This window comes from Eptesicus fuscus, chromosome 5 (assembly GCF_027574615.1).
Source record: "Eptesicus fuscus isolate TK198812 chromosome 5, DD_ASM_mEF_20220401, whole genome shotgun sequence".
NCBI classification, from domain to species: domain Eukaryota; kingdom Metazoa; phylum Chordata; class Mammalia; order Chiroptera; family Vespertilionidae; genus Eptesicus; species Eptesicus fuscus.
The window spans coordinates 30,188,231-30,214,622 of record NC_072477.1 but is presented as its reverse complement, the minus strand read 5'-3'; the positions used below and the strand labels follow the sequence as shown (position 1 = coordinate 30,214,622).

The following is a 26,392-nucleotide window of genomic DNA, read 5'->3' as shown; positions in this document are numbered from 1 at the left end:
ACGGCCTGAGGTTCCCTGTCAAGCCCCACCAGGCAGGGAGGCGTAGCCACAGGTTTCCTGGCCTGGTGCTGGGGCTAGGGTACGGCCTGAGGTCCCCCGGCCTGGTGCCGGGGTGGGGAGCGCGGCCTAAAGTCCCCTGTCAAGCCCCACCTGGTGGGGGGTGCGGCCTGAGGTCCCCAGCCTGGCACTGGGGCAGGGGGAGTAGCCTGAGGTCCCCTAGCCCAGCACTAGGACAGGAAGCGCACCTGGAGGTCCCCTGTCAAGCCTGGCGCCGGGGCAGGGGGTGAGGCCTGACCCTTGGGGAATTCTTAACAAGAAGGTAGTTGAGCAGGTTGGGCTACAGGTGGAGGTTCTGGGCAGGGTCCCCTCATGCCAAGGATATTCTTGAAAAGGTAAGTGAGCTTCTTACGTTGCAGCCAAAGATCTTGGGATTCCTTAGTAGTGATACCACCAACTGCTGGGCCTCCACTTGATGACCAATTTAAAAGTCCTGAGAAGCCCTGCCCGGTTTGGCTCAGTGGATAGAGCGTCAGCCTGTGGACTTAAAGGTCCCAGGTTCGATTCCGGTCAAGAGCATGTACCTTGGTTGCGGGCACATCCCCAGTGAGAGGTGTGCAGGAGGCAGCTGGTCGATGTTTCTCTCTCATCGATGTTTCTAACTCTCTATCCCTCTCCCTTCCTCTCTGTAAAAAAATCAATAAAATATATATTATAAATAAATAAATAAAAGTCCTGAGAAGCCCCGTGCAGTTTCCATCACAAAACTATGTAATCAAAATGAATGAAGAGCAATCCAGTGTTGAAACTATAAACTACTTGGGGCTAATAGTTGGAGTATTTTCCTGACAAATGTCAGGTATCACTGTTTGCCTTTAAAATTTAAAATACTCCATGGCATGCTAATGCCTGCAGTGCACCAGAGTGCCTTGGCACTCAGTTTGAGCGCCATGGCTATGATGGTTTAAAAATGAGTGATTCTCACCCCGCCTGTGTGGCTCAGTGGTTGAGTGCTAACCCATGAACCAGGAGGGCACTGGTTAGATTCCCGGTCAGGACAACATGCCCAGGTTGTGTGCTCCATCCCCAGTAGGGAGTGTGCAGGAGGCATCCAATCAACAATTCTCTCATATCCTTGTTTCTATCTCTCTATCCCTCTTCCTTCCTCTCCCTGAAATCAATAAAAAATATTTTTAAAAAAGAATGATTCTCATTTTTTCTTAGAATGAGTATTCAAGATAATCATTTCTTCCAAAGTGCTACTACAGTAAGATCCAATGTAACCTGACTCCTTCCACCCTGAAGACCCCCTAAAACTAAGTCCTACAGGAGATTCTTTTAAATGATTACAGCAGGCACTGAGTCTCCACAGGCCTGTCTAGATTCTGACATTCCTACAGAGGACAACTTAGATAAATCTAAAATTCCCTTGGAAGAAGAGCAATTAACTATTTTAAATAAAATAAATTAGAAATTATACTATTTAGAAACCCCATTAATTTAGAAATTGGCCTACTATTAGGCAAACACTGGCAGACAATATTAAATGATAAGAAAATAAAAAACCCAATACAGTCTATTGAACACTTATAAGAATTCTTGGTCACTTTCCTACCCTGCAGTATTTCATATCTGATTTGCATACCTAGTTACTGAAGAGATAAAATAGGTTCAAATTACAGAATACAACTATACCTGGATTCATAAGTGGACATAGCCAACAAATTTTTCATTCTAGAAACAGGCTATTTATATAGATATAAATATTCTAAACAAAAGTTCTGATTGATATCCTGCTTAAAATACAGTTAATAATAAATATAACTGGATATTACCATAGTACAAGTAACAATCTAGACTAGACCATAAATAAATATATAGAACATTTATGATTATGACAAAAGTTGAATGCCAAACATCAAAGGAGAGAACAGATTGAAGTAAACAATTTCCGAAGCATTTAATTCATCATGTAGCCATACTCAAGATGTTGAAGGAAATGTCTGTATCTGCTGGGTTCTTATTGGCAGCAATGAGAAGGCAGAACTTTTTTATGCGTTATTCTGTCCAGTCTCACAATCAGAAGCAATCTTCGATTTGTTAGATGTTTCATAAGCTTGGATAACAAGTCTTAGGTGAGTGATAATTTCCTTGTCTGCTGTTTTCATGTTAAATCCCAACATCTTCATGATAGTTTCTCGAAAGTCGACTTCCTTTAAAGAGCCACCACAAAATTCGAGACATGTCATTAGTTTTGGTCACCTACTTACTGTATACGATGAAATTGGTATGAGAAATTTAGTCTTATTAAGCATTTCTTTGTGAAATATAACATTCTATATTCAAATATTTTTAATCTAGAAAAATGGTCTCCTCTGTTACAAGTAGCCTTTATGTAAAATTTTCTTTTAAGATTTTTTCTTATTTTTATACTTTTATAGACTAAACTTAATTTTATTGCTGCTTATGTTTCATCCGTAAGGTAACTTCTTTTTGAACTTCTGTTTTGCTGTGGGGTAATAGCAGCAAATACATATCTCTAAATACACATCTCACCACCCATCCTTCTAAAACCATAATGATCAACAAGGAAAGCAGATAACAACATCCATAAGTCATGCCTAAAACATAACTAGAGAATACCACAGACTTCAGTTTGCATGTAAGCGAGGGAATAAATACCCTAAACCAGTAGAGGCAGCTTCAGAGTCCACGCTGGAGGAGGCATCTAGTTTCCACTGGTGTCCCAGAAACAGGAGAATGCATAAATGGGGAAATACTAATACTGAGAACAAGTCTGAGACCTGGTGGATCAGAACACTGGTAAGTGGGGAAGGGCAAGAAAGGGAGCTGGAAGAAAATAAGGCAGTATCACTCAGACCAGTGGTCGGCAAACTCATTAGTCAACAGAGCCAAATATCAACAGTACAACGATTGAAATTTCTTTTGAGAGCCCAATTTTTTAAACTTAAACTTCTTCTAATGCCACTTCTTCAAAATAGACTCGCCCAGGCCGTGGTATTTTGTGGAAGAGCCACACTCAAGGGGCCAAAGAGCCGCAGTTTGCCGATCAGTGACTCAGACTGTTCAGGTGATGAAAATACTCTCCCCAAAAGAGCCACGAAGCAGGGGAAATATGCTTGACACAATGCCTGATATGAATTAAATATTAGACAAGGATTTGCAGACATGGGGTAAAAACACCTTTCTAAATGTATTATTTCAGAATAGAAAAAATATACTATGTGTAAGATGCTCTGTGGGTAAAGAAGTGTTGATAGAATTCAAGCAAGAATAAGACAAAATCTTCTCAGAAATGAAACTAAACTACAGAATGCCCAAAGGAGAAGAGATTGGCTGAAAATATAATAAGGAACACTAAAAAGAATAAAAACAATCAAGAGTGTGAATAGGCACAAGTTAAAAAAGAGAAAAAGAAAATGATAGTATCATGCCTTGATTTTTTAAGACTCTCTTAAAGTTAAAGTTGCATATTTCTTAAGCAACTAATATATGAAGGTATGATGTTTAATCCCACAATAGCCCAAAATTATCAGGCTTTTAAGAATTCTTAAAATACCTATTTTATAAATACAGTGAAAATCTAGGCAGGTTTAGAAGCACTCCCCTCTTGTCCTAGAAAGTGACCCAGCCCCAAACACATGGTTTCCCCTGAACTTCTATTCCATCATCTCTGCCCTCCCTGTCTTTGGTTAGTCCGAGGATGTGTGCGCAAACCTAAGCTAAGATTATCATCTATCCCACCATCACCACTGTCAATTCACCAAGGATAGGCATTTGATCTGAGCCGGGCTTATCAAGACCCTTTCTTGAGATTGTCCCAGAAATTCTTCAACTATAAAATGCTGTGGTTTTCAGTCAGACAAGCTGACACACACAGCTGCCAAGAAGAGATGCTGAGGAAGGCCTTACAAGTTTCCAGGTGCTCATCCTAGGGCCCAGATGCATCTCGGCCCCCCACTCCCCCCCGCCCCCAGCTCTGGTTATTTAACTCCTTTTGATTCCATAAGCCAATAAATTCCCTTTTGTCTAAGTTAGGCAGAGTCTAAGTTGAGGTGAGTGTTTATCACTGCAACTTAAAAAATCTTAATATAGTAATGATAATTTAAAAAACAAACAAACAAACAAAAAACCTCTTGTGGTCGTCCTGATACTTCTTCAAGCGTGCTCTTTGCTGTGCAGAGCTCAGGAGTGACAGCATGTAACATCTGATGGGTCCCGTCTTTGTCCCATCTTGCCTCTTGCTTGGTCGGGTCTAATGTAGTTTTCAAGTTATCTGTTTTCATAGCTGCCTTCCCTTTCATTGCTTCAACTTTTATTAATGATTGCCTGAGCTTCTGAATTGTTTTGTCCTGTGAGGGTATAAAGTTAAGGTTGGGGAAAAGGGAGATGACTGTGATTAGATCTCTTTTAAATAATAGGTAGGCATGATGAATGATAACTCATGCTTCTATTCTTTCTTTGTTTAAAAAGAGAGAGAGAGAGGTAGATACATGGAAAAGAAAGAAAATCCCACAACTTGTGAATTAAGAGGACATTTCTCCACCATCATACTCATCAATAACCAGCAGTCACTGAACACTTTTGTAAACTAGGCACTTGGTTTTAAAGAGGGTGAACAAGTGTTCCATGTCCTCAAAAGTCTTATAGTACAGCCTGTGCTAATTAAATACAGAAATAGAGAAAATAAGTGGCTCTGTAGTAAGATAAATATTGCTGATAAAAAAGTTGATCAATAAGTATTCAGTGCACCTGTGGTTTAAGATAAAAAATGTATATTTGGAATACTACAACTGAAGCTTGAAATAGAGAAGGTCCAAAGAGGAACCCTAAAGTGACTAAAATGTTTAACTATTACCCCAATTAAAAAGACAAAAGTAAGATTAAAGCAAAAAAGCAAGGGATCTAGACGTTACCTTTGAGCAGTAGGGAGAGGGATGCTTAAGGGCTTTCATGGGATTGATATTAGTCTTTTTTTTAAGATTAGCAGTAGATTTGCAGGCATCAACTTTTATTATTATATATGTTTTAATGTTATATATATTCTTTTGTATGCATGTAAAATAATTTTAACATTAATTTTTAAAAGTTTGATGAGAAATATGCAGCTGAAATAGTAACAATCAAAGCTTAAATACATTTTTGAAAGCCTTACTTCCTTTACTTACTTTAAGGACATTTACTCTTGTCAGTTGGGTTTTCATATTTTTATTTGACAATTTCAAATCACTGAGCTGTTTCTGAAGTTGCTGAATTTCTTCCTCTAATCTTTGAGTTGTTGCAATCTGCAAATTCTGCTTAATAGTCAGTAATGTTTTTTGTTTGTTGTCTTTCTCTAGATGTTTAAACGTCTTGCTATTCTCATCTATTCGGGAGTTTTTAGTCCTGGAGTTTTCCTTTGAAGAAATCAATAGTATTGAAATAAAGAAGTTGTGCTTTATGATGGTGTTCTACACTAGCAAACCAGATCTACTCTACACTGATAACCTGGGCTTAACAGGGGATCTCAGGCCACATCCCCCAACTGGTGGGGCTTGATGGAGGACCTCAAGTCACGCCCTCTGCCCCGGACCAGGCTGGGGGACCTGAGGCTGCGCCCCCGCCCCCCCCCGCCTGGTGGGGCTTTCTAAGGGTGGGACTGGCCGGGTCTGGATTTAGCCCAATGGGGGGGGGGGCGGCCGGGTCTGGGTCTTGCGTGATTTTGAGGCGCATGTGGGTAGGCGGGGACTTGACTCTGGGTCCCGTGGTGCACCCCAGGCTCTGACAGGAGGAAGATTTTCATATACATTTTACTAATTTTCTTTCATCTCTGACACTTCTATTATAGAGCAATATTAAAATATTTTTCTAATTAATCCCCTTTTAATGTGCACAAATTTCGTGCACTGGGCCACTAGCATCATAATAAAAAGCTTCTGCACAGCAAAAGAAACCATCAACAAAATAACAAGAAAACCCATTGCATGGGAGAACATATATGCCAATATTATCTCGGATAAGGGTTTAATCTCCAAATATTACAGGGAACCCATACAACTTAACAAAACAAAGATAAAAAATCCAATTAAAAAAATGGGCCAAGGGCCTAAATAGATACTTTTCGAAAGAGGACATACAGAGGGCCAAGAGACATATGAAAACATGTTCAAAGTCACTAATCATCTGAGAGATGCAAATCAAAATGATAATGAGGTACCATCTCACACCTGTAAGAATGGCTATCATCAACAAACGACAAGTGCTGGCGAGGATGTGGAGAAAAAGGAACCCTCATGCACTGCTGGTGGGAATGCAGACTGGTGCAACCACTGTAGAAAACAGTATAGAGCCGAAACCGGTTTGGCTCAGTGGATAGAGTGTCGGCCTGCGGACTGAAAGGTCCCAGGTTCGATTCCGGTCAAGGGCATGTACCTTGGTTGCGGGCACATCCCCGGTGGGGGGTGTGCAGGAGGCAGCTGGTCGATGTTTCTCTCTCATCGACGTTTCTAGCTCTCTATCCCTCTCCCTTCCTCCCTGTAAAAATCAATAAAATATATTAAAAAAAGAAAACAGTATGGAGTTTCCTCAAAAAAATAAAAATGGAACTCCCATTTGACCCAGTAATCCCATTTCTAGGAATATATCCCAAGAAATCAGAAACACCAATCAGAAAAGATATATGCACCCCTATGTTCATAGCAGCACAATTTACAATAGCTAAGATTTGGAAACAGCCTAAGTGCCCATCAGCAGATGAATGGATTAAAAAACCGTGATACAGCCACCTAATGGAATACTACGCTGCTGTAAGAAATAAGGAACTCTTACCATTTGCAACAGCATGGATGGACCTGGAGAGCATTATGCTAAGCAAAATAAGCCAGCTGGAGAAAGATAAATACCACATGATCTCACTAATTTGTGGAATATAGTGAACAACATACACTGATGAACAGAAAATAGATCCAGAGACAGAGAAGCATCGAACTGACTGTCAAACCTCAGAGGGAAGGCAGGGGCAGGCGGGTAAGAGATCAACCAAAGGACTTGTATGCATGCATATAAGCATTACCAATGGTCACAGACACTAAGTGGTCAAGGCATGTACTGGGGGGTGGGAGTGGCTGGGGAGAGGACAATGGGGGGAAAATATTATTGTAATAGCTATGTACAGGCCAGGGCGGGGGTGGAGGGTACTTAAATATCAGGAGGACCGCTCTGTAAAATATATGATTGTCTAACCACTATGCTGTACACCTGAAACTAATACAAAATAATATTGAATGTAAACTATAATTGAAAAAAAGATGGAAAATTGTATATGATTTTCATCACAATATAAAAAATTTTAGAATCCAACCTTCAGATACTAGTCACAGATGGAGAGAATATAAAAAAGAAGAGTTAAAAAAAAGAAATAAAAAGAAAAGAAATAGAGGGTGTAAAATGTTGAAATAAATGATAAAATTGACAGATGAAAGACTTAGATTAAAAAGTTCAGCCCTGCTGGTGTGGCTAAGTGGTTGAGTGTCGACCAGGAAGTCCCAGTTAGATTCCCAATCAGGGCACATGCCCGGGGTTGTGGGCTCAATCCCTAGTGGGGGGCATGCAGGAGGCAGCAATCAATGATTCTCTCTCATCATTGATATTTCTATTTCTCTCTCCCTCTTCCTTCCTCTCTGAAATCAATAAAAATATATTTTAAAAAAAGAAATACATTAATAAAAGCCCTCACAATAAATATCAAATATGTATAAAATGAGAAAGGGAAAATATGAAGTGAGGAGATGTTTTTTGATAAAATCAGAAAGGTTTGTCGCAAATTTTCCTCTTTCCAATATTAAAAAAAGTATAAGTAGTATTAACAGCTTTAAACATTAGATAATATAACAAAATATGATCATTTTCACGGTCAAAGAAATGCCTTATACGTCACAAAATTCTTACTTTATTCCTGCCCAAGTCTAATCTCGCTTGAAAACAGTCATTAACAGCAATTTTTCCCACCAGACGTTTCAAGGGTCTTTTTTGTTCCCTACACTTTTCTTCAGTTTGAGATGATTCTTCGTGGTGATGATGCAGCTGTTCCAGTCGCTTGGTGAGCAACTGAATTTCCTGCTTAAGGCCTTCAGCTCCCTGTAAAGAAAAAAAAAAAATAGATTAAACTTCCTGATGGTCCATGATTTCTATTTCATTTCAATACTGTGCAAGTTCTACTGTACTGATATTGTAGCAACATTAAGTTACTACTAGTAAATAGATGCTGGTTTCAAAAATAGGAAGGATTGACATTTTAGTTCACGCATGTCAAACTCAAAGGCCAACACGGGCCAAATAAACAAGGTTTAAGTTTATGTGGGTCACAAAAAAACAAAAGCTTCAATTTTCACAGAAATGTAGGCTTATTTCGATAGAGACATGCTGAATACAAAGGGATGAAATAAAGGAGTAATCGTTAACATAAAATAATAGAATATTTTAATAAAAGTTAATATTTTTTCTTGAACATTAACTTACCAGACATTGAGTAACTGCACAAATTAATAAGGGTAATGCAAATAAACCTATTTTTTTTTGTTCTCCGAAAGCGAAATATTTTCTGTTGCACACACCAAACAAGTCAGTACAAGACTAATGACGAGGCAATCGGCTGCTAAAATATTCGCTGCTAGTATTAGTGGAGAGAAATGGTGCGCCTGCGCATAAGGCGCATAAGGGAAATGAATGCAACACAATTATAGTAACCAGTCATTAGCGAACATTGTAATTTGTTATTAATAATTATGTGCAGCCGAAACCGGTTTGGCTCGGTGGATAGAGCGTCGGTCTGCGGACTGAAAGGTCCCGGGTTCGATTCCGGTCAAGGGAATGTACGTTGGTTGCGGGCACATCCCCGGTAGGGGGTGTGCAGGAGGCAGCTGGTCGATGTTTCTCTCTCATCGATGTTTCTAGCTCTCTATCCCTCTCCCTTCCTCTCTGTGAAAAGTCAATAAAATATATTTTAAAAAAATAAAAATAATTATGTGCAACAGGATATTGTAAAAATTAAGATATGAAATTTTTATTAAAACATTTCTTACATACCGTTATATTGGCTGGGCTGCAATAATATTCGTTGTAGGCTTCATGCGGCCCACGGGCCAGGAGTTTGACATGCTTGTTTTAGTTAGTACTCAATAATAAACTTGTATGATGAATTTAAGAGAACAGTGTAAAGACATTTGGAACTCTACAATAAACAGGCTACTGTGTAGCAGGTTTTACTAACACATTGAATTAAAGCAATACCTATCTTCCTTTGAATTGTAGGGTGAAGAGGCATGAAATTTTGCAAAGTGATTTGAACACAACAGGGAAATCTCATTTAAACCTGCTGGTTCAATCTCTTGATAGACTTGACCAATAAATTCAAATAACTGATTTAACTATTTATTTTATTGCACTGACTGAAGTTTGTGCTCACGATGGAAACATTATCTACATCATACCACTATTTTTAAGCTAGCATTTATTGAGCTTATACTATATTAACCCATTTAATCCTTGCAACCACTCTGAGATTGGAACTATGCCCCCCTCCCCAATCCCTTCTCACCAGCACCCACTCCCACCAAATTTTACTAATGAAACTAAGGCAAAGAGTGGATAAGTAACTTGCCTAATAGCACAGAGTTGGCAATGGCAGAGCAGGGATTCATATAGGAGCTCACTATACTACCACATTATTGATGTTTCTATCTCCCTCTCCCTTCCACTATGAAATCAATAAAAAAAAATACATCTTTTTAAAATACCAAAAAAATTAATATTACTTTAAAATACTTTGAAAGCAGTTCTAATTTTTTAAAATATAGTTTTATTGATTTCAGAGAGGAAAGGAGAGGGAAAGCAAGATAGAAACATCACTGATGAGAGAGAATCATTGATTGGCTGCCTCCTGCACTCCCCCTACAACCTGGGCATATGCCCTGACCAGGAATTGAACCATGACTTCCTGGTTCACAGGTCAACACTCAACCACTGATCCATGCCAGCCGGGCATTTCTGAAATTTTTTAATGGAATGCCTCACATTAATTGGATTATGGACCTTGTTTTATATTCAGATTATATAATAAAACTGTTATAGTCTAAGAATTTCAAAATAAACTTTCACCAGTTCTTTGACAAGTGTCTGTCTCCCATCATTCTCCAGCATTCTTCTATAAGATCTTCTACCAATCCTGTTGATTGCCATCTATGAATGACCAGACTCATTTCTTCCTTCTAAAATGAATTCATGTCATAATTTCTGACTCCAATGTTCAATGTAGATAATCCAACCAATTTAGCTTTAAAGTTCATTGCTTCTGTTTCAATAACTTTCACCTACACTTCTCTTCAATCCTTAAACCCAGATCTAAAAACCCAGACTTATCAGCAGCAAGAAGTAAAACACAATAGAATTTTAAAACTTCAGTATTTTACTATCTAGTAGACACTTTCTCCCAGCTCTCTATAAGCTCTATACCCGCTAAGCTTTTCTTCAGAATCCCGGAAATCTCCAGCTTCTCCTTGCACTCTCTCTCCATCCTTCAGAAAGCCTTCTACTCAGCCATGCTGTACTGCTTCCTTTTATCCTCCGTAAGAAGAGGACCAACAAAGCACTCAACATTGCCAATTATCTCCCAGAGTAACACAAAGTAATAAAAAATCCTGTTTCGCCGAAACCGGTTTGGCTCAGTGGATAGAGCGTCGGCCTGCAGACTCAGGGGTCCCGGGTTCGATTCTGGTCAAGAGCATGTACCTTGGTTGCGGGCACATCCCCAGTGGGGGGTGTGCAGGAGGCAGCTGATCGATGTTTCTGACTCTCTATCCCTCTCTCTTCCTCTCTGTAAAAAATCAATAAAATATTTAAAAAATAATAAAAATAAAAAATTCCTGTTTCTTCAAAGATCAATCAGGATTTTTCTGGGGCCTGGCTAGTCTGGCTCAGTTGTTGAGCATCGATCTATGAACTGGGAGGTCATGGTTCTATTCCCAGTCAGGGCACATGCTGGGGTTGGGGCTCAATACCCCGTAGGGGGGTGCAGAAGGCAGCCAATCAATGATTCTCTCTCATCATTGATGTTTCTCTCTCTCTCTCCCTTCCTTCCTCTCTGAAATCAATAAAAACATATTTTAAAAAAAGATTTTCTGGGGCTTCTGGTCAGATGGCCATGTAGGTAAATGTGATACTCACTGCCTCCTGCAACCACATCAAAATTTACAACTAAAATATAGAACAATGATTATTCAGAACCACCTGTATTACATGAAATGTCAAGGGGTCTTCTTAAAAAAGAAGAAAAAAGATAAAAAATATGAACAATAAAATGGCAATAAATACATATCTATCAACAATTGAATCTAAAAAATCAAAATAAATGAACAAGCAGAACAGAAACAGACTCATAGATACGGAGAACATTTCAATGGTTGCCTGTGGGAGAGGGGATGGAGGGATGGGTAAAAGAGGTGAAGGGATTCAGAAGTACAAATCAGTAGTTATAGTGTAGTTATGGGGGTGTAAAGTATGGCATAGGGAATATAGTCAATAATATTCTAATAACTATGTATGGTGTCAGATGGGTATGAGATTTTTCGGAATGATCAATTATTAAGTTTTATAATGTCTAATCCCTGGGGTATACACCTGAAATTAATATAATATTGTAGTCAAATGTAACTGAAAAAAGATCAATCAAAATTTATTCTCACCTTTATCATGAAACTACCCAAGGTATCTTCTTGTCCTTTCACATTCATGTAAGGAGTGAATCCATTAGCACCTGCTAACTTTTTCTCCAAAAGGTCTGCTTTTTGCTCTGCCCTTTCTCTTTCAATCAGATGTACTCTGTGTAAGAGAGCAGTAGGTAACAATGTCATGAAACCAGGTCAATATTCAAACTTCAATTAAAAATAATGAAATAAGCCCTGGCTGGTGTGGCTCAGTGCTTAGAGTGTCAGCCTGGGCACCAAGGACATGTATCTGGGTTGCAGGTTTGATCTCCAGCCCCAGTTGGGGCATGTGCGGGAGACAACCAATCAATGTCTCTCTCTCACATCAATGTTTCTCTCTCTGCCCCTCTCCCTTTCACTCTCTCTCCATGTGCCTTTGATTGGAATCAAACCGAGACCCTTCATTTTGCAGGCCAACACTCTATCCACTAAGCCAAACCAGCTAGGGCTAAGCCTGTATGGAAAAAATATCCTCACTCCCTGGATAAGGGTTAAAATGATACTAATAACAATGAAAACAAATATTCCCCATATAAAATATAGTACATATGTGTATCAAATAAAAATGTAACTATTTCTAATGAGAGACTAGAAATGGTAGAGAAATGGAGAGAAATACAATCCAGTTTTAAGTCCTGTAGTAGTTACCCTAGGGGAGGTCAATTTTGAAACCATCCTTTTCAAGGAGAAATTTTGAGTATGAATATTTGCCTGCCACTATTGGTAATAGTGTGATGATCAGGAGGTTCCACATGAATACAAATACTCCTATTTTAATAACATCTGAATGGCTCTTTTATTGGGATTTGATGAGGGGAAAGGAACTAGAAATAATGATACAGCAATAGAGAACAGCATATCTAAAAACTTTATTTATTATCAAATATACAAACAGCTAATTATTTGGTTCTTATTTGATTACTAATTGCAAGGTATTGGTAATATTTTCTATCCTGTAGCTAGGTTAAAGTTTCAATTCAGCTTCCATGATTTTTATGTCCTTTTCTAAGAATTGCATCCTACAGAATTAATGAATTTGAGTTAGGTCAACAGAAATTATCTGAATAATCTAAAGAAAAATTTTAATTCAAAAATTATGTTAGAGATAGGTAGGACACACTCAATAGGTCTAATATACCTGTAGGTCTAACATATTGTAGCCCTAGAATGAGAGTATAGACAGAATGGGATAGAAACAATATTTGAAAAAATAATTTCCAAGAATTTTCCAAACCTGACAAAAGACATCACTTTATAGATTCAATAAGTTCTGCAAATCCTAAGCCTTGCTAAGACATATAGCCAAATTGTTATCAATTAAAAGCAGAGAAAAAGCACACATTACCTCAAAAGTACAACAATAAGCTTGATGACTGAGTTTTCAACAGAAGCTATAGAAGTCAGAAGATAACCAAATGACATCTTAGAGGGCTGAAAGTAAAAATACTGAAATCCCAGAATTCTATACACAATAAAAAAAAAAAACACTCTTCAAAAAAAAAAGATGAAAAAAATATAGTTTCAGAAGAAAAAAATGGAAAAATTGTCAGAAGAACTGCATTATAAGAAACCTACAGGCAATTTCTCAGGATGAACAAAAATTATCCCTAGTGTGCACAGAACTGTAGAATGAAATGCATCAGAAAGGGAAAATGGGAATTTATACTGGCAGTTAATTAAAATGATAATGATATTTTATGGGATTCATAACACTTGAAATGTTAAAATATCCTATCAATAGTACAAGAGCATGAGATAGCTAAATGAAGTTAAACTGTCATAAGGCTTTTATTTTGGAATATCTCTAAAGTAGACTCATAATATGCATTTTATAATCATGAGGTCTAGGTAAAAACTAAATGATAAAAGATATTACAGGAAAAAATGGAATTTAAAAAAAGCAGATTAGCCCTAACCAGTTTGGCTCAGTGGATAGAGCGCTGGCCTGCGGACTCAAGGGTCCCAGGTTTGATTCCTGTCAAGGGCATGTACCTTGGTTGTAGGCACATCCCCAGTTGGGGGTGTGCAGGAGGCAGCTGATTGATGATTCTCTCTCATCGATGTTTCTAACTCTCTATCTCTCTCCCTTCCTCTCTGTAAAAAAATAAAATATATTAAAAAAATAATATCAGGACCCTTCATTTCACAGGCCGACACTCTATCCACTGAGCCAAACCAGCTAGGGTTAAGCCTGTATGGTTTTATTGATCAGTGTTGTCACCCCAATAAATGCAATTTTTAAAAAAAATCTTCAAATGGAAATGTTAAGAAGTGGAAAAAAAAACTATTCAGCCATTTGTCTGTTTTTTAAAAATGATATTAGATTTGTAAAACTATATCAATAATATTTTATTATTAGATCTCTAACTCACATACAAAACTTAGTTAAGATGGAACAAAGACATAAATGTAAGTGCTAAAACTATAACTCTTAAAAGAAAACATACTTGTAAATCTTCACAACCTTGGATTAGGCAGTGGTTTCTTGGTATGATGACATCAAAGACACAAGTGACAAAAAAGATAAACTTCATCAAAATTAAAAATATTTTATTTAAAAAATATATTTCATTGATTTTTTTACAGAGAAGAAGGGAGAGGGACAGAGAGTTAGAAACATCGAAGAGAGAGAAACATCGATCAGCTGCCTCCTGCACACCTGCCACTGGGGATGTGCCCACAACCAAGGTTCATGCCCTTGACTGGAATTGAACCTGGGACCCTTCAGTTCTCAGGCCGACGCTCTATCCACTGAGCCAAACCGGTTAGGGCAAAATTAAAAAATGTTTGAGCTTCAAAGGACACCATCCTATGTAATAAAGAGGTGATATGCAAATTGACCATCATGCCCTTGCACAAGATGGCTGCCCCCATGTTGGCACAAGATGGCCACCACAAGATGGCCAGCAGGGGAGGGCAGTTGTGGGCAATCAGGCCAGCAGGGGAGGGCAGTTTGGGGCAAACAGGCCTGCAGGGGAGGGAGGGCAGTCGGGAGGGGGGCAGGCCTGCTGGGAAGGGCAGTTAGGGGCAACCAGGCCTGCAGGGGAGCACAGTTGGGGGCAATTGGGCCAGCAGGGGAGGGTAGTTGGGGCCGATTGGGCCACCAGGGGAACAGGCATCAATCAGGCTGGCAGGGAAGTGGTTAGGGGGTGATCAGGCTAGCAGGCAGAAGTGGTTAGGGGCAATCAGGCAGGCAGGCAGGCAGGCAAGTGGTTGGGAGCCAGCAGTCCTGGATTGTAAGAGGGATGTCCAACTGTTGGTTTAGGATTGGGCCTAAACCAGCAGTTGGACATCCCCCAAGGGGTCCCAGATTGGAAAGGTTGCAGGCTGGGCTGAGGGACACCCCCCTCCAGTGAACGAATTTGGTGCACCGGGCCTCTAGTTAAGAAAATAAAAAGACAACCCACAGATGGGACAAAAAATATATGCAAATAATATATCTGATAAGGGTCTGGTATCCCAAATATATAAAGAACACTTATAACTAAACGATAAAAAGACAACCCAATTTAAAAATAGGCAAAGGATCTGAATAGATATTTCTACAAAGAAGATATACAGATGGCCAGTAAGCACATGAAAAGATGTTCAAAATCTTTAGTCATTATATACAGTACATGCAAATTAAAATTACAATGAGATTCAACTTCATATCTACCAGAATGGCTATAATGAGAAAGATGAATAATAATGTGCTGGTAAGAATGTGGAAAAATTGGAATCTTCATATATTGCAGGTAGTAATTTAAAATATTGTGTGGCTGCCTTGGAAAAGAGCCTGGAAGTTCCTTTAAAAGTAACTTTAAAAAGTTAAACACAGAGTTACTTTATGATCCAACAACTGTTCTTCTAAGGCATATACCTAAGAGAAATGAAACATATCTATACTAATAAAAGCCTAGGTGGCCCTTGCGCCCTCGCGCGACATCCTCACATCCTCACAAGATGGCTAACCCCACGATGTCACAAGATGGCCGCCACAAGATGTCTACCACAGATGGGTGCCACAAGATGGGTGCCATAAGATGGCTTGCAGGGGAGGGCAGTTGGGGGTGACCAGGCCAGCAGGGGAGGGCTGTTGGGGGTGACCAGGCCAGCAGGGGAGGGCTATTGGGGGTGACTGGGCCAGCAGGGGAGCAGTTAGACATCAATCAGGCCAGCAGAGGAGCGGTTAGAAAACAATCAGGCTAGCAGGCAGAAGTGGTTAGGGGCAATCAAGCAGGCAGGCAGGCGAGCATTTAGGAGCCAGCAGTCCTGGATTGTGAGAGGGATGTCCCAGATTGGAGAGGGTATAGGCTGGGTTAAGGGACATCCCCCTCATGCACAAATTTTGTGCACCGGGCCTCTAGTAGTAATATAAAAACCTATACAAAAAATGTTCATAACAGCATTATCCATAAAGCCCCCTCTCTAAAGGAAACAACCCAATGTCCATCAATTGATTAATGGATACACAAAATGTAGTATACTGATATAACAGAATATTATTCAGCAATAAAAAGAATGAATTAGGATCCTGGGCCCGGGTGAGGCCGTGCGCCCCTGGATCCGGGTGAGGCTGGGTCCCGGGTCCAGGTGAGACCGCGCCCCTGGGTCCGGGAGAGGCCACGGGTCCCTGGGACCAGGTGAGGCTGGGTCCCGGGTCCAGGTGAGGCCGCGCGCCCCTGGGTCCGGGAGAGGCCACGCGCCCCTGAGTCCGGGTGAAGCCATGCCCCTGGGTCTGGGCGAGACCAAACCAGAGGGAGTCAGACCTGCATTACCACCATTTGTCCACCATCCAGAGCTGAAAAGTCAGTGCCGACATGTACACATAAGGAACTGGTGGACATTGAAATTGGGTCTCAAAAGAACTGTTGGTCCAGAAACAAACTCACTACAGACTGATTCATTTGCCTGTCAGCATAACTATTATTGCTCGTCTCACATTCGGTTCTTATAAGTATATTTCTAGTAACACATGATCTCACTCATCTAGGGGAAATGATGAACAACACAGACTGATGAACAAGAACAGACCCAGAAACAAGGAGGCATCGATCGGACTGTCAGGCCTCAGAGGGAGGGTAGGGGAAGGTAGGGGTAGGGGGAGAGATCAACCAAAGGACTTGTGTGCATGCATACGAGCCTAAACAATGGTTAAGGACAACAGGGGGGTGGGGGCATCCGTGGGGAGGAGTGTGGGATGGGAATGGGGGGATGAGGACAAATATGTGACACCTTAATCAATAAAGAAATTTTTAAAAAAAGAATGAATTACCAATTTATGCTGTAACATGAATGAATCTTGAAAACATTGGCTAAGTGAAAGAAGTCAGACACAGAGACTATATATCATATAATTGAACTCATATGAAATGTTCAGAAAAGGCAAGTCCATAGGGGGGAAAAAAGTGGATTGGTGGTTGTTAGAGACTGGAGAGAATGTAATAGAGAGTAACTGAAATGGACATGGATGGGGTTTCTTTAGGGGGCAATCAAAATGTTCTAAAATTAGATAGTGGTGATGGTTGCACAACCTGTGAATTTACTAAAAACGAGTAAATTGTATACTTTAAAAGGGTGAATATTAATGGTTTATGAATATCTCAATAAAAATTTTAATATATAATAATTTTGAGTTAAGCATTATGTGAAATTCTTCTATATTTAAATTCTGTGATCAATCAGGAATATAGACTTCATATACTATTTGCAAGCTTATGACAAACCACGTGTGAAAACAAACTAGAAAATTCCTGGCCTCAGAGCCCAGTGCCTCTGCCAAGTCTTCTGGGGCAAACGTGAATGCCCTGTAGTGCATCGTGGAGACAATCAACAGTGCTGCATGCAGAAAACATGCAAGCATGCCCTACCAGTCAGTTTCCTACTGGGAAGCAACACCTTTGGGGAGGCCAGATCCTGTGCTTTACTCTGAAGCTTGTAGCAAAGAAGTTTGCTGAGGACCATCTTCAGGCCAAGAGAGATGAATGACTGCCTCCAAGTCTCAAGAAAAGATTTTTCTTCTAACCAAATAAATTTTAGATATTTCAGACCTTTCCTCTGGCCTGGTCCTATATCCAAAATTCTATAGAAATTGTAGAGGGACAATTGTAGAGGGACAACTAAGGAAACTGGGTAAAGGAGTAGACTTTTAAATAATAATGGCCTGGTTTGTTTGAAGTAGTTTGAACTTAAGAAAAATAAAAATCTTACCACCAAATATACCAAAATGCAGATCCTTCATAAGCAAATTACTATTGTTTCTATATCAGAAATATTGTATGTGTTTTATTTACTGGATATTTACATGTTGAGAAGGAAAACATTTTTTTATTTAAAAATTTACATTTGTAATTTGTTGTTCCTAAGATTTTTTACATGATAACACAATTTGTTCTTTTCTCACAAATTTACAATCCTTCTATATAATAAAAGCCTAACATGCTAAGTGTCCAGTCGTCTGGTTGGCCATTCAACCAATCCTATCTAATAAAAGAGTAATATGCAAATTGACCGCACCTTCGCTATGTCCAAGCCACGCCCACAAGCCAATCAGGGCGAGTATGCAAATTAACCCAACCAAGATGGCGGTTAATTTGCATATCAAGACAGTGTAGAAAGAAGCCAAGCACTGCAGAAGGGAGCGAAGCTGCAGAGAAGCAAGCAGGTGGGGCGGGGAGAAGGGAGGAAAGCAGGCGGGGCCGGGAGAGAAGGGAGGAAAGCAGGTGGGGCCAGGAGAGAGTGCAGCAGGAAGCCCTATTGCAGGAATCTTCCTGCAATGGGCTACTAGTCAAAGCATAATATGCTAATGATATGCTAAGGCTGCTCAACTGCTCGCTATGACGTGCACTGACCACCAGGGGGCAGATGCTCTGACTGGTAGGTTAGCTTGCTGCTGGGGTCTGGCCGACCAGGACTGAACAAGATGGGCCAGACACACCCTGGAGCCCTCCCATGGTCCTTCCCCAGCCGGCCAACCTCCCGCGTCCCCAGTAGTGTACCAGTGGGGTCTCTAGGCCTGGCCTGTGCCCTTTCGCAATCTGGGCTGAGGGCCCGCCCCCCACCCCCCGTGCATGAATTTCGTGCACCAGGCCTCTAGTATATAATAAAAGGCCAATATGCAAATCGACTGAACTGCAGAACAACTGGTCGCTATGATGCAAACTGACTACCAGGGGGCAGACACTCAATGCAGAAGCTGCCTCCTGCTGGTCAATGCACTCCCACAGGGGGAATGCCACTCAGCCAGAAGCCCTGAGCTGGGCTCACAGCTGGCAAGCACAATGGCAGTGGCGGGAGCCTCTCCTGCCTCTGCAGCAGTGCTAAGGACGTCCGGCTGACAGCTTAGGCCCCTGTGGGAGCAGGCCTAAGCTGTCAGTCATACATCCCTTGAGGGCTCCCAGACTGCAGGTCGATCTGAGGGACACCCCCGTACCCCCCGAGTGCACAAATTTCATGCACCAGGCCTCTAGTTTCTAAATAAAGATAAGCCAGTGTAAAATTGGGGGAAGAATAGGCTTTATTAATCAAATGATGCCTTTCTTTTTTCTAAATGAGATTGTTTCATTTTTAACATTAGAAATGGGAACTGTTTCTTAGTGAACTTGTTTGAAAAATGTGTTATAAAGCAGATTTTATCTTTGTCTTATTAAGTTCCTCTACTCTATAGTTCTGATTGTACTTTAAAAATGCTTTATTTTAGCCCTAGCCGGTTTGACTCAGTGGATAGAGCATCTGCCTGGGGACTGAAGGGTCCCAGTTTCAATTCCAGTCAAGGGCACATGCCTGGGTTGTGGGCTCAGTCCCTGGTAGGGAGCGGGGCATGCAGGAGGCAGCAAATGAATAATTCTCTCTCATCATTGATTTTTCTATCTCTCTCTCCCTCTTCCTTCCTCTCTGAAATCAATAAAAATATTTTTAAATGCATTATTTTAGGTCTTTAAAAAGATCTTTATGACTTACAGACATTGCAAATTAAAAACAAAGTAATGTTGCAGGGGGAGATAATTCCCTACCTTAGACGGTTTTCTAGCTCTATAATTCTTTCATTTAGATCCAAGTTGCCTCTTTTAAGAGTCTGATTATTGATGCTTTTCAAAGATTTAACTCTAGTTAGAGAAGCAATAAGATCCTCCAAGTCCTTGATATCACTTTTCAGGGAGATTATCTGAAACGACTGTTTCGAGTTATCTTCTTTGTAACTTTCTAGCTCATTCTTCATATCTTGCAACGAACTTTCTTTTATGAAAAGTTTGTTTTGAAGACTTCTTAGCTAATGAGAAAGGAAAAGTATTATTTAAAATCATTTATAATTTTGGTTTTAGAAAATTCATGATTTTCAATCAACATGGGTATTTAAATTACATGCTATCTATAATAATAAAAGTGTAATATGCTAATTACACCCGACAACTGAACAACCTTCCGGATGTCCTTCTGGACGACCTTCCAGATGAAGCTGAGGCTGCGAGGGCCAAGGCAAGCCGCCGCGGCTGCGAGGGCCGAACCCCTTGCACGAATTTCGTGCATCAGGCCTCTAGTAATACAATAAAACAAAAGCTTTCAAATCTAACAGTATATTCCAATATTAAATACATTTTTAAAATTATATCAAATTGACACATACGGTTTGAATAAGTGAATGTATTCTCATCAACATTAAAGGGGAAGCAAAACAAGAGAGCCACCATAGGCTGCTATTGGAAGGAAAGGACCAAAAAGGATTGAAGAGTGAGGTAAGTGATTTTATTATCTTTGGGTAACATTTTCAAAATCTCTGCTCTTCTATCTGGTAAGTGAAGAAAGTTCACTAGATGAAAAAAAAAATTGAGGTATTTTTAGAACTCTTCACATGCCAGATCTCAACAAATGTTGAGTTGTAACTCTATTCCTATCGAATATATCCCAACTTCTGGTAATCACAATAATTGTTAAAATCCTGTAGCATTACCTTCATTATTTTAACCAGTTAAGTCAGGGGTTCTCTGCACTTCAGTGGTTACCATTCACCTAAGATACCATAAAAATAATGAACGCCCCCTGGAATTGTGCAATGCAGTGGTCCCATTTCCCTGTACTATGATATAAGAACTGTGTTTTAAGATCTCATTTTCAGTTATGCTATTGTTAGGATACTGTTAAGATATGTTTTGTGAAAAATAAGGCATCATGAGTCTCAGACTCACACAATATTGATTTCTAGGTCTAGTTTAATTTTGTTCTAATGACCAAGCTGTCAATTAATTTTCCAGAGCACTTGCCAGTCCCTTTCTTTCTCTCTCTTTCTTTCTTTCTTCCTTTCTTTCTTCCTTTTTTTTCTTTCTCTTTCACTTCCTCCATAGGAGCAGTGATTTGCAAAATCTAAGATTTTAAAACACTGCTGCGTTATTTTTTATGTCAAAAAACTCACAAATTTTGAATTGTTTGATTGGATTTGGATATAATGAATTGAAATATGTTCAGAACTTAGCTAAATATATGCATCCCCAAAATTGAGATATAGCCTGTTGATAAAAATTATTAACAAAGTACTCATATCTATAGTAAAGAATTCTAATTTCTAATTGGTCTTGTGCAGGAGACAGCAGATCGATGTTCTACTCTCACATAGGTGTTTCTCTCTCTCTCTCTCCCACTCCCTTCCTCTCTCTCTAAAAATCAATAAGAATATTAAAAAACAAAACAAAGTAAAAATGCTTAACATACATAACTTATTAGACAAATCTTGAGTGTGGCAGTTTATAAGCAATTTTCTAATATCCTAGCACTTGGCAGTCAACTTAAAAGCACTTAATTATGTACCATCTTCAAAGGGATTTCTCTGGCAAAAGACAAATTAATATCTAAATCAGGGGTCCTCAAACTTTTTAAACAGAGGGCCAGTTCACTGTCTCTCAGACCATTGGAGGGCCAGACTATAGTTTAAAAAAAAACTATGAACAAATTCCTATGCACACTGCACATATCTTATTTTGAAGTAAAAAAACAAAACGGCAAAAACACCCGCATGTGGCCCTGCGGGCCGTAGTTTGAGGACGCCTGATCTAAATTAATGGTCCTCAGTGATGAGAGAATATTGAGAAAAAAGCAAAACTGAATTGAGATAATACTTTGAGCCCTTTATCAGAAAGTGTTTTGCCCCCTACTTTTACAGAGGATGTACTTTCCCATAGTGTTTTATTTTCAGATAATCCATATACCTCAGCTAAAAGATTCTTGTTTTTCACCAACAAACCAGCAAGGTCAGGATGGTCTGGGTCAGCAGTCGTTTTGTTGTATATGATTGGGTTCCTGGTGGAAACTTCTTTAAGAGGTGGATCAAAACAAGCCTACACAGAGAAATAGCAAATTAACTAAACATGTACTCTGTAGATCAACCCGCAATGTTCTAGCCTACACAAAATCAAATAAGCAGCTCTAAATAGAATACAACTTTAAAACATTCATTTTAAGGTGTGACCCTAACAATGACAATAGGTCTCAGAGAAAAAAAAAGTAACATGATCTATACTTTTATTTTGATTATTATCTCATTCACTATGTAAAAATCTTATCTCTCCTACCACATTAAAGGTACCTAAGAGCAGGATATATTTCTGATGTATCGCTATCATCCCATACTAGGTGCCAAAACTACAGATTGAATAAAGAACCCAACAGAAAAGAAACTCTAAATAGAAAGTTAACTTATATAGATGATAGAACTTTTCTCCCAAACTAATCTTATAAAAATATTTTTTAAAATGTATAAGGAGACTAAAGCAAAAATAAACAAAGAAATATGGCATAATTACTCCATGATTTTAGGTTGTACATGACTACTCTATTTTAATGCACTCATAGGATTTATCAATACTTCAAATTAGAAAGATAGTCAGCTATGCTTCATATAGTAGAAAGTAAAAGCCATAAATTTTGACCATATCAGGCACAGAGAAAATTCCAACTCCAAGATCAGTTCCCAGAAGAAACCTGAATTGCCCAATATGAGTGGCTTCCCTGCACAATCTACCAGTAGAATGTTTGCACATCAAAGAAGCTGTTGCTAGGGGAATGCATCACAGAGGTCCAGGGAAGGGAAAGGGGGATCTCTTAAAGTGGTACTACTAGTAAGACTAGTGGGTCTTTATTTCCCTAGTTAATGAAGTGAAAACACAAAGTGGTTTCATCAAGCATTAGTGAACTTCAGAACTCTTAAGAAAGTGACCCCACTGAAAGTAACCATTCTGGCAAATGTGAAACTCACATTTTGGGTCTTTCTTTTGAGAAATTCTTGGAATAAATCAAATTTTATATTCCAATACCTACACTTCATCAAGGGAGAAGTACTTTGAGAGGAGAAGAAAAATGATGATTCCATCTACTATTCCTAAAGTAAAGGTAGTTTGTCTGAAATGCTGATATCTTATTCCAGGGATGTACTTTTATGCCAGAGGAAGTATATCCCTATTATATATTCTTGATATCAGAATCACTAGGATTATATTTCAAATATCATCTAATCTAAGAGTTTTCAACTTTACCCATACATCCGGATTAAAAAAAAACACCTCAATATATACTGATACCCTGACCCTATCACATGTTCTGACTTAATTGGTCTACAGTGGAGCCTAAGAGCATAAATATTTTTAAAAGCTACACATGTGATTCTAATGTGACTTTAGGGTTGAAAATAACTGCTCCATTACCTTCTTTATATATGATAAAAATGAAGCAGGGAGAAATTGATTTTCATAGGAATGAAAGTAATGTTTACTAACTAAACGAGGAAAATAAGAAATATTTTTTCCTCTCAAATTAGCTTTTAAAATTGCATCCACAAGCAGCAGAAATGTAAGCATAAACAAAACAGGAAATTTCTTGTATAGCTTACATTCTGGTGAAAAAAGAAGAAAACAGCAAACAAGCATATAAATAAATACAATCATTTTAGATAGTAATAACTGCTGTGAATAAAATAGACTAATGTGACAATAATGAGGAGGCAACTTCTGATGATGTAATCAGAGGGTCTGTTTGGAATCTATACTAATAAAAGAGTAATATGCTAATTAGACCGTACATCTTCCAGACAAAGCCATGGTGGTGGGGGCCGAGGCAGAGGCGGTTAGGGGCGATCAGGCCGGCAGGGGAGGACAGTTAGGGGCAATCAGGCAGGCAGGCAGAGGTGGTTGGGGTGATTAGGCAGACAGAAGTGGTTAGGGGTGATCAGGCAGGCAGGTAGGCAGGCGAGCAGTTAGGAGCCAGCAGTCCCGGATTACGAGAGGGATGTCCGACTGCTGATTTAGGCCCGATCCCGCAGTCGGACATCGCCCAAGGGGTCCTGAGTAGGAGAGGGTGCAGGCCGGGCTGAGGGACCCGCCTCCCCTGGTGCACAAAATTCATGCACCGGGCCTCTAGTATATTAATAGAAATTAAATCATACATTTTATTGGGTAACCTGCCTTTATCATTTAGCAATGTTTGAAAGCTATCTTATAGTATATCTATAGATATATATCTATTGTTCCTTTAACAACTGCAACCATCCTGATGGAGATTTGTTTTTTTACTATTGATATCAAGGCTGTGAGGAACACTTTTATGCACTTATCTTTGTATATATGTGTAAATATTACTCTAGAATTAATTCCTAGAAGTGAAATTACAAGGTCAATTACAATTCAACGTTTTGCTAGATATTATCAAATCACCCCCAAAAAGCTTGTAAAAATAGAGTTTCTGCACAAAGAATACTTTTTTGTTTGTTTGTTAATTCTCACCTGAGGACATTTTTTCCATTGCTTTTTAGAGGGAGTGAAAGAAAGGGAGGGAGGGGTAGAAGAGAGAAAGAGACAGAGAGAGACAGTCATTGGTTGCACAAATATACTAAAAATCACACTTAAAATCAGGGTGAATTTTATAGTATGTAAATTGTACCTCAATAACACTATTTATAAAAAAAAAACACAAAGAGAGTCTCTAATTCCATATATAGGGCAACTATAAAATATCCTCAGAATTTAGGAATAAGGCAAAAGCTATCTTCCAACAAAAGCCCAGAAATTTCAAAAAAGAAACAAGTTCAATAGATGAGTTCTGCATTACTTGAAACATGCCACCCTAAGAAATGGTTTATAAAAGCAACTAAGCCAGGTAGCTCAGTTAGTTGAAGCATCGTCCTGTGCACCAAAAGGCTACAGGTTTGATTCCCAGTCAGGGCACATACCTAGATTGAGGGCTCAATCCTCCGTCACGGCGAGTGAGGGAAGCAACTGACCAATGTTTCTCTCTCCCTCCCTCACTTTTCCTAAACATCAGTGAAAACATCTTCTTGGGTAATGATTTAAAAAAAAAAATAAGCCCAGCTGGTGTGGCTCTGTGGTTGAGCATCGACCATGAGGTTGTGGTTTGATTCCCGGTTAGGGCACATGCCCCAGTGGCGGGCTCAATCCCCAGTGTGGGGTGTGCAAGAGGCAGCTGATCAATGATTCTCTCTCATCATTGATGTTTCTATTTCTCTGTACCTCTCCCTTTCTCTCTGAAATCAATAAAAAAATATAAAACCCTGGCCAGTTTAGCTCAGTGGGTAGAGCATCAGCCTGCGGAATGAGGGGTCCCAGGTTCAATTCCAGACAAGGTCACATGCTGGGGTTGCGGGCTCAGTCCCCAGTAGGGGGCATGCAGGAGGCAGCCTATCAATGAGTCTCATCATGGATGTTTCTCTCTCTCTCCTCCCTTCCTCTCCAAAATTAATTTTAAAAATATATAAAAATAAATAAATAAATAAATAAATAAATAAATAAATTGCCCTGGCCAGTGTGGCTTAGTTGGTTGAGCATCGTCCCATGCACCAAAAGGTCTCTAGTTTGATTCCCAATCAAGGCACATACCCAGGCTGTGGGTTCTATCCCTGGTCAGGGTGCATAAGGGAGGCAACGGATCAATGTTTCTCTCTCACATTGATATTTTTCTCTCTCTCCGCCTTTCCTTTCTCTCTAAAATCAATAAAGCCCTGGCTGGTGTTGTTCAGTAGTTAGAGTATCCGCCTGTGCACCAAAAGGTCGCAGGATTGAGTCCCAGTCAAGGGCACGTACCTGGGTTGCAGGTTTAATCCCTGGCCCCAGTAGGGGCACATGTGGGAAGCAACCAATTGATGTGTCTCTTTCACATTGATGTTTGTCTCTGTCTCTGTCTCTGTCTCTCTCTCTCTCTCTCTCGACTTTCCCTCCCTCCCTTCCACTCTCTCTAAAAATCAATGGAAAAAATATCCTCAGGTAAGGATTAACAACAATAATGTATATATTTTTTAAAAATAATAAATAATAAATAAATAAATAAATAATAAAAGTAACCCAGATATTTTGTCAAATCAAAAGTGACCTGAAAAAGTTCACTATCTCAAAGAATTAACTGTATCCCCATGTTCATTGCAGCATTATTCACGATAGCCAAGACATAGAAACTAAGTGTCCATCAATGTGAGACAGGCCAGGAAGCCAGGACATGTGGAACAGAGAAACTGAGACAAATAGCTGAAAAAACTGGCTGAGAAATTTACAGAAGGTCACCTCCATAGCGATGACATCTAGGCCTCATTTGTATGTCAGCTCCAGGCCCAGAAAAGCAGCAAAAACAGGTGGGCAAGGCCAGGACCAGCTGCAATGACTGATGAC

General features: G+C 39.5%; 1 protein-coding gene across 1 annotated transcript; it reads right to left on the bottom strand.

Moving 5' to 3' along the window:
* Positions 1-1,932: 1,932 nt before the first annotated feature.
* On the bottom strand, positions 1,933-26,293 carry LOC103283911 (centromere-associated protein E-like). Its single transcript, XM_054715403.1, has 9 exons — positions 26,288-26,293; positions 22,707-22,742; positions 21,935-22,063; positions 19,751-20,007; positions 11,736-11,871; positions 7,945-8,133; positions 5,187-5,414; positions 4,152-4,370; positions 1,933-2,210 (listed from the first exon to the last, which is right to left on the bottom strand). The coding sequence occupies exons 1-9, from the start codon at positions 26,291-26,293 to the stop codon at positions 2,049-2,051; spliced, it is 1,362 nt and encodes a 453-aa protein (XP_054571378.1). The 3' UTR covers positions 1,933-2,048.
* Between the last annotated feature and the right edge of the window lie 99 nt (positions 26,294-26,392).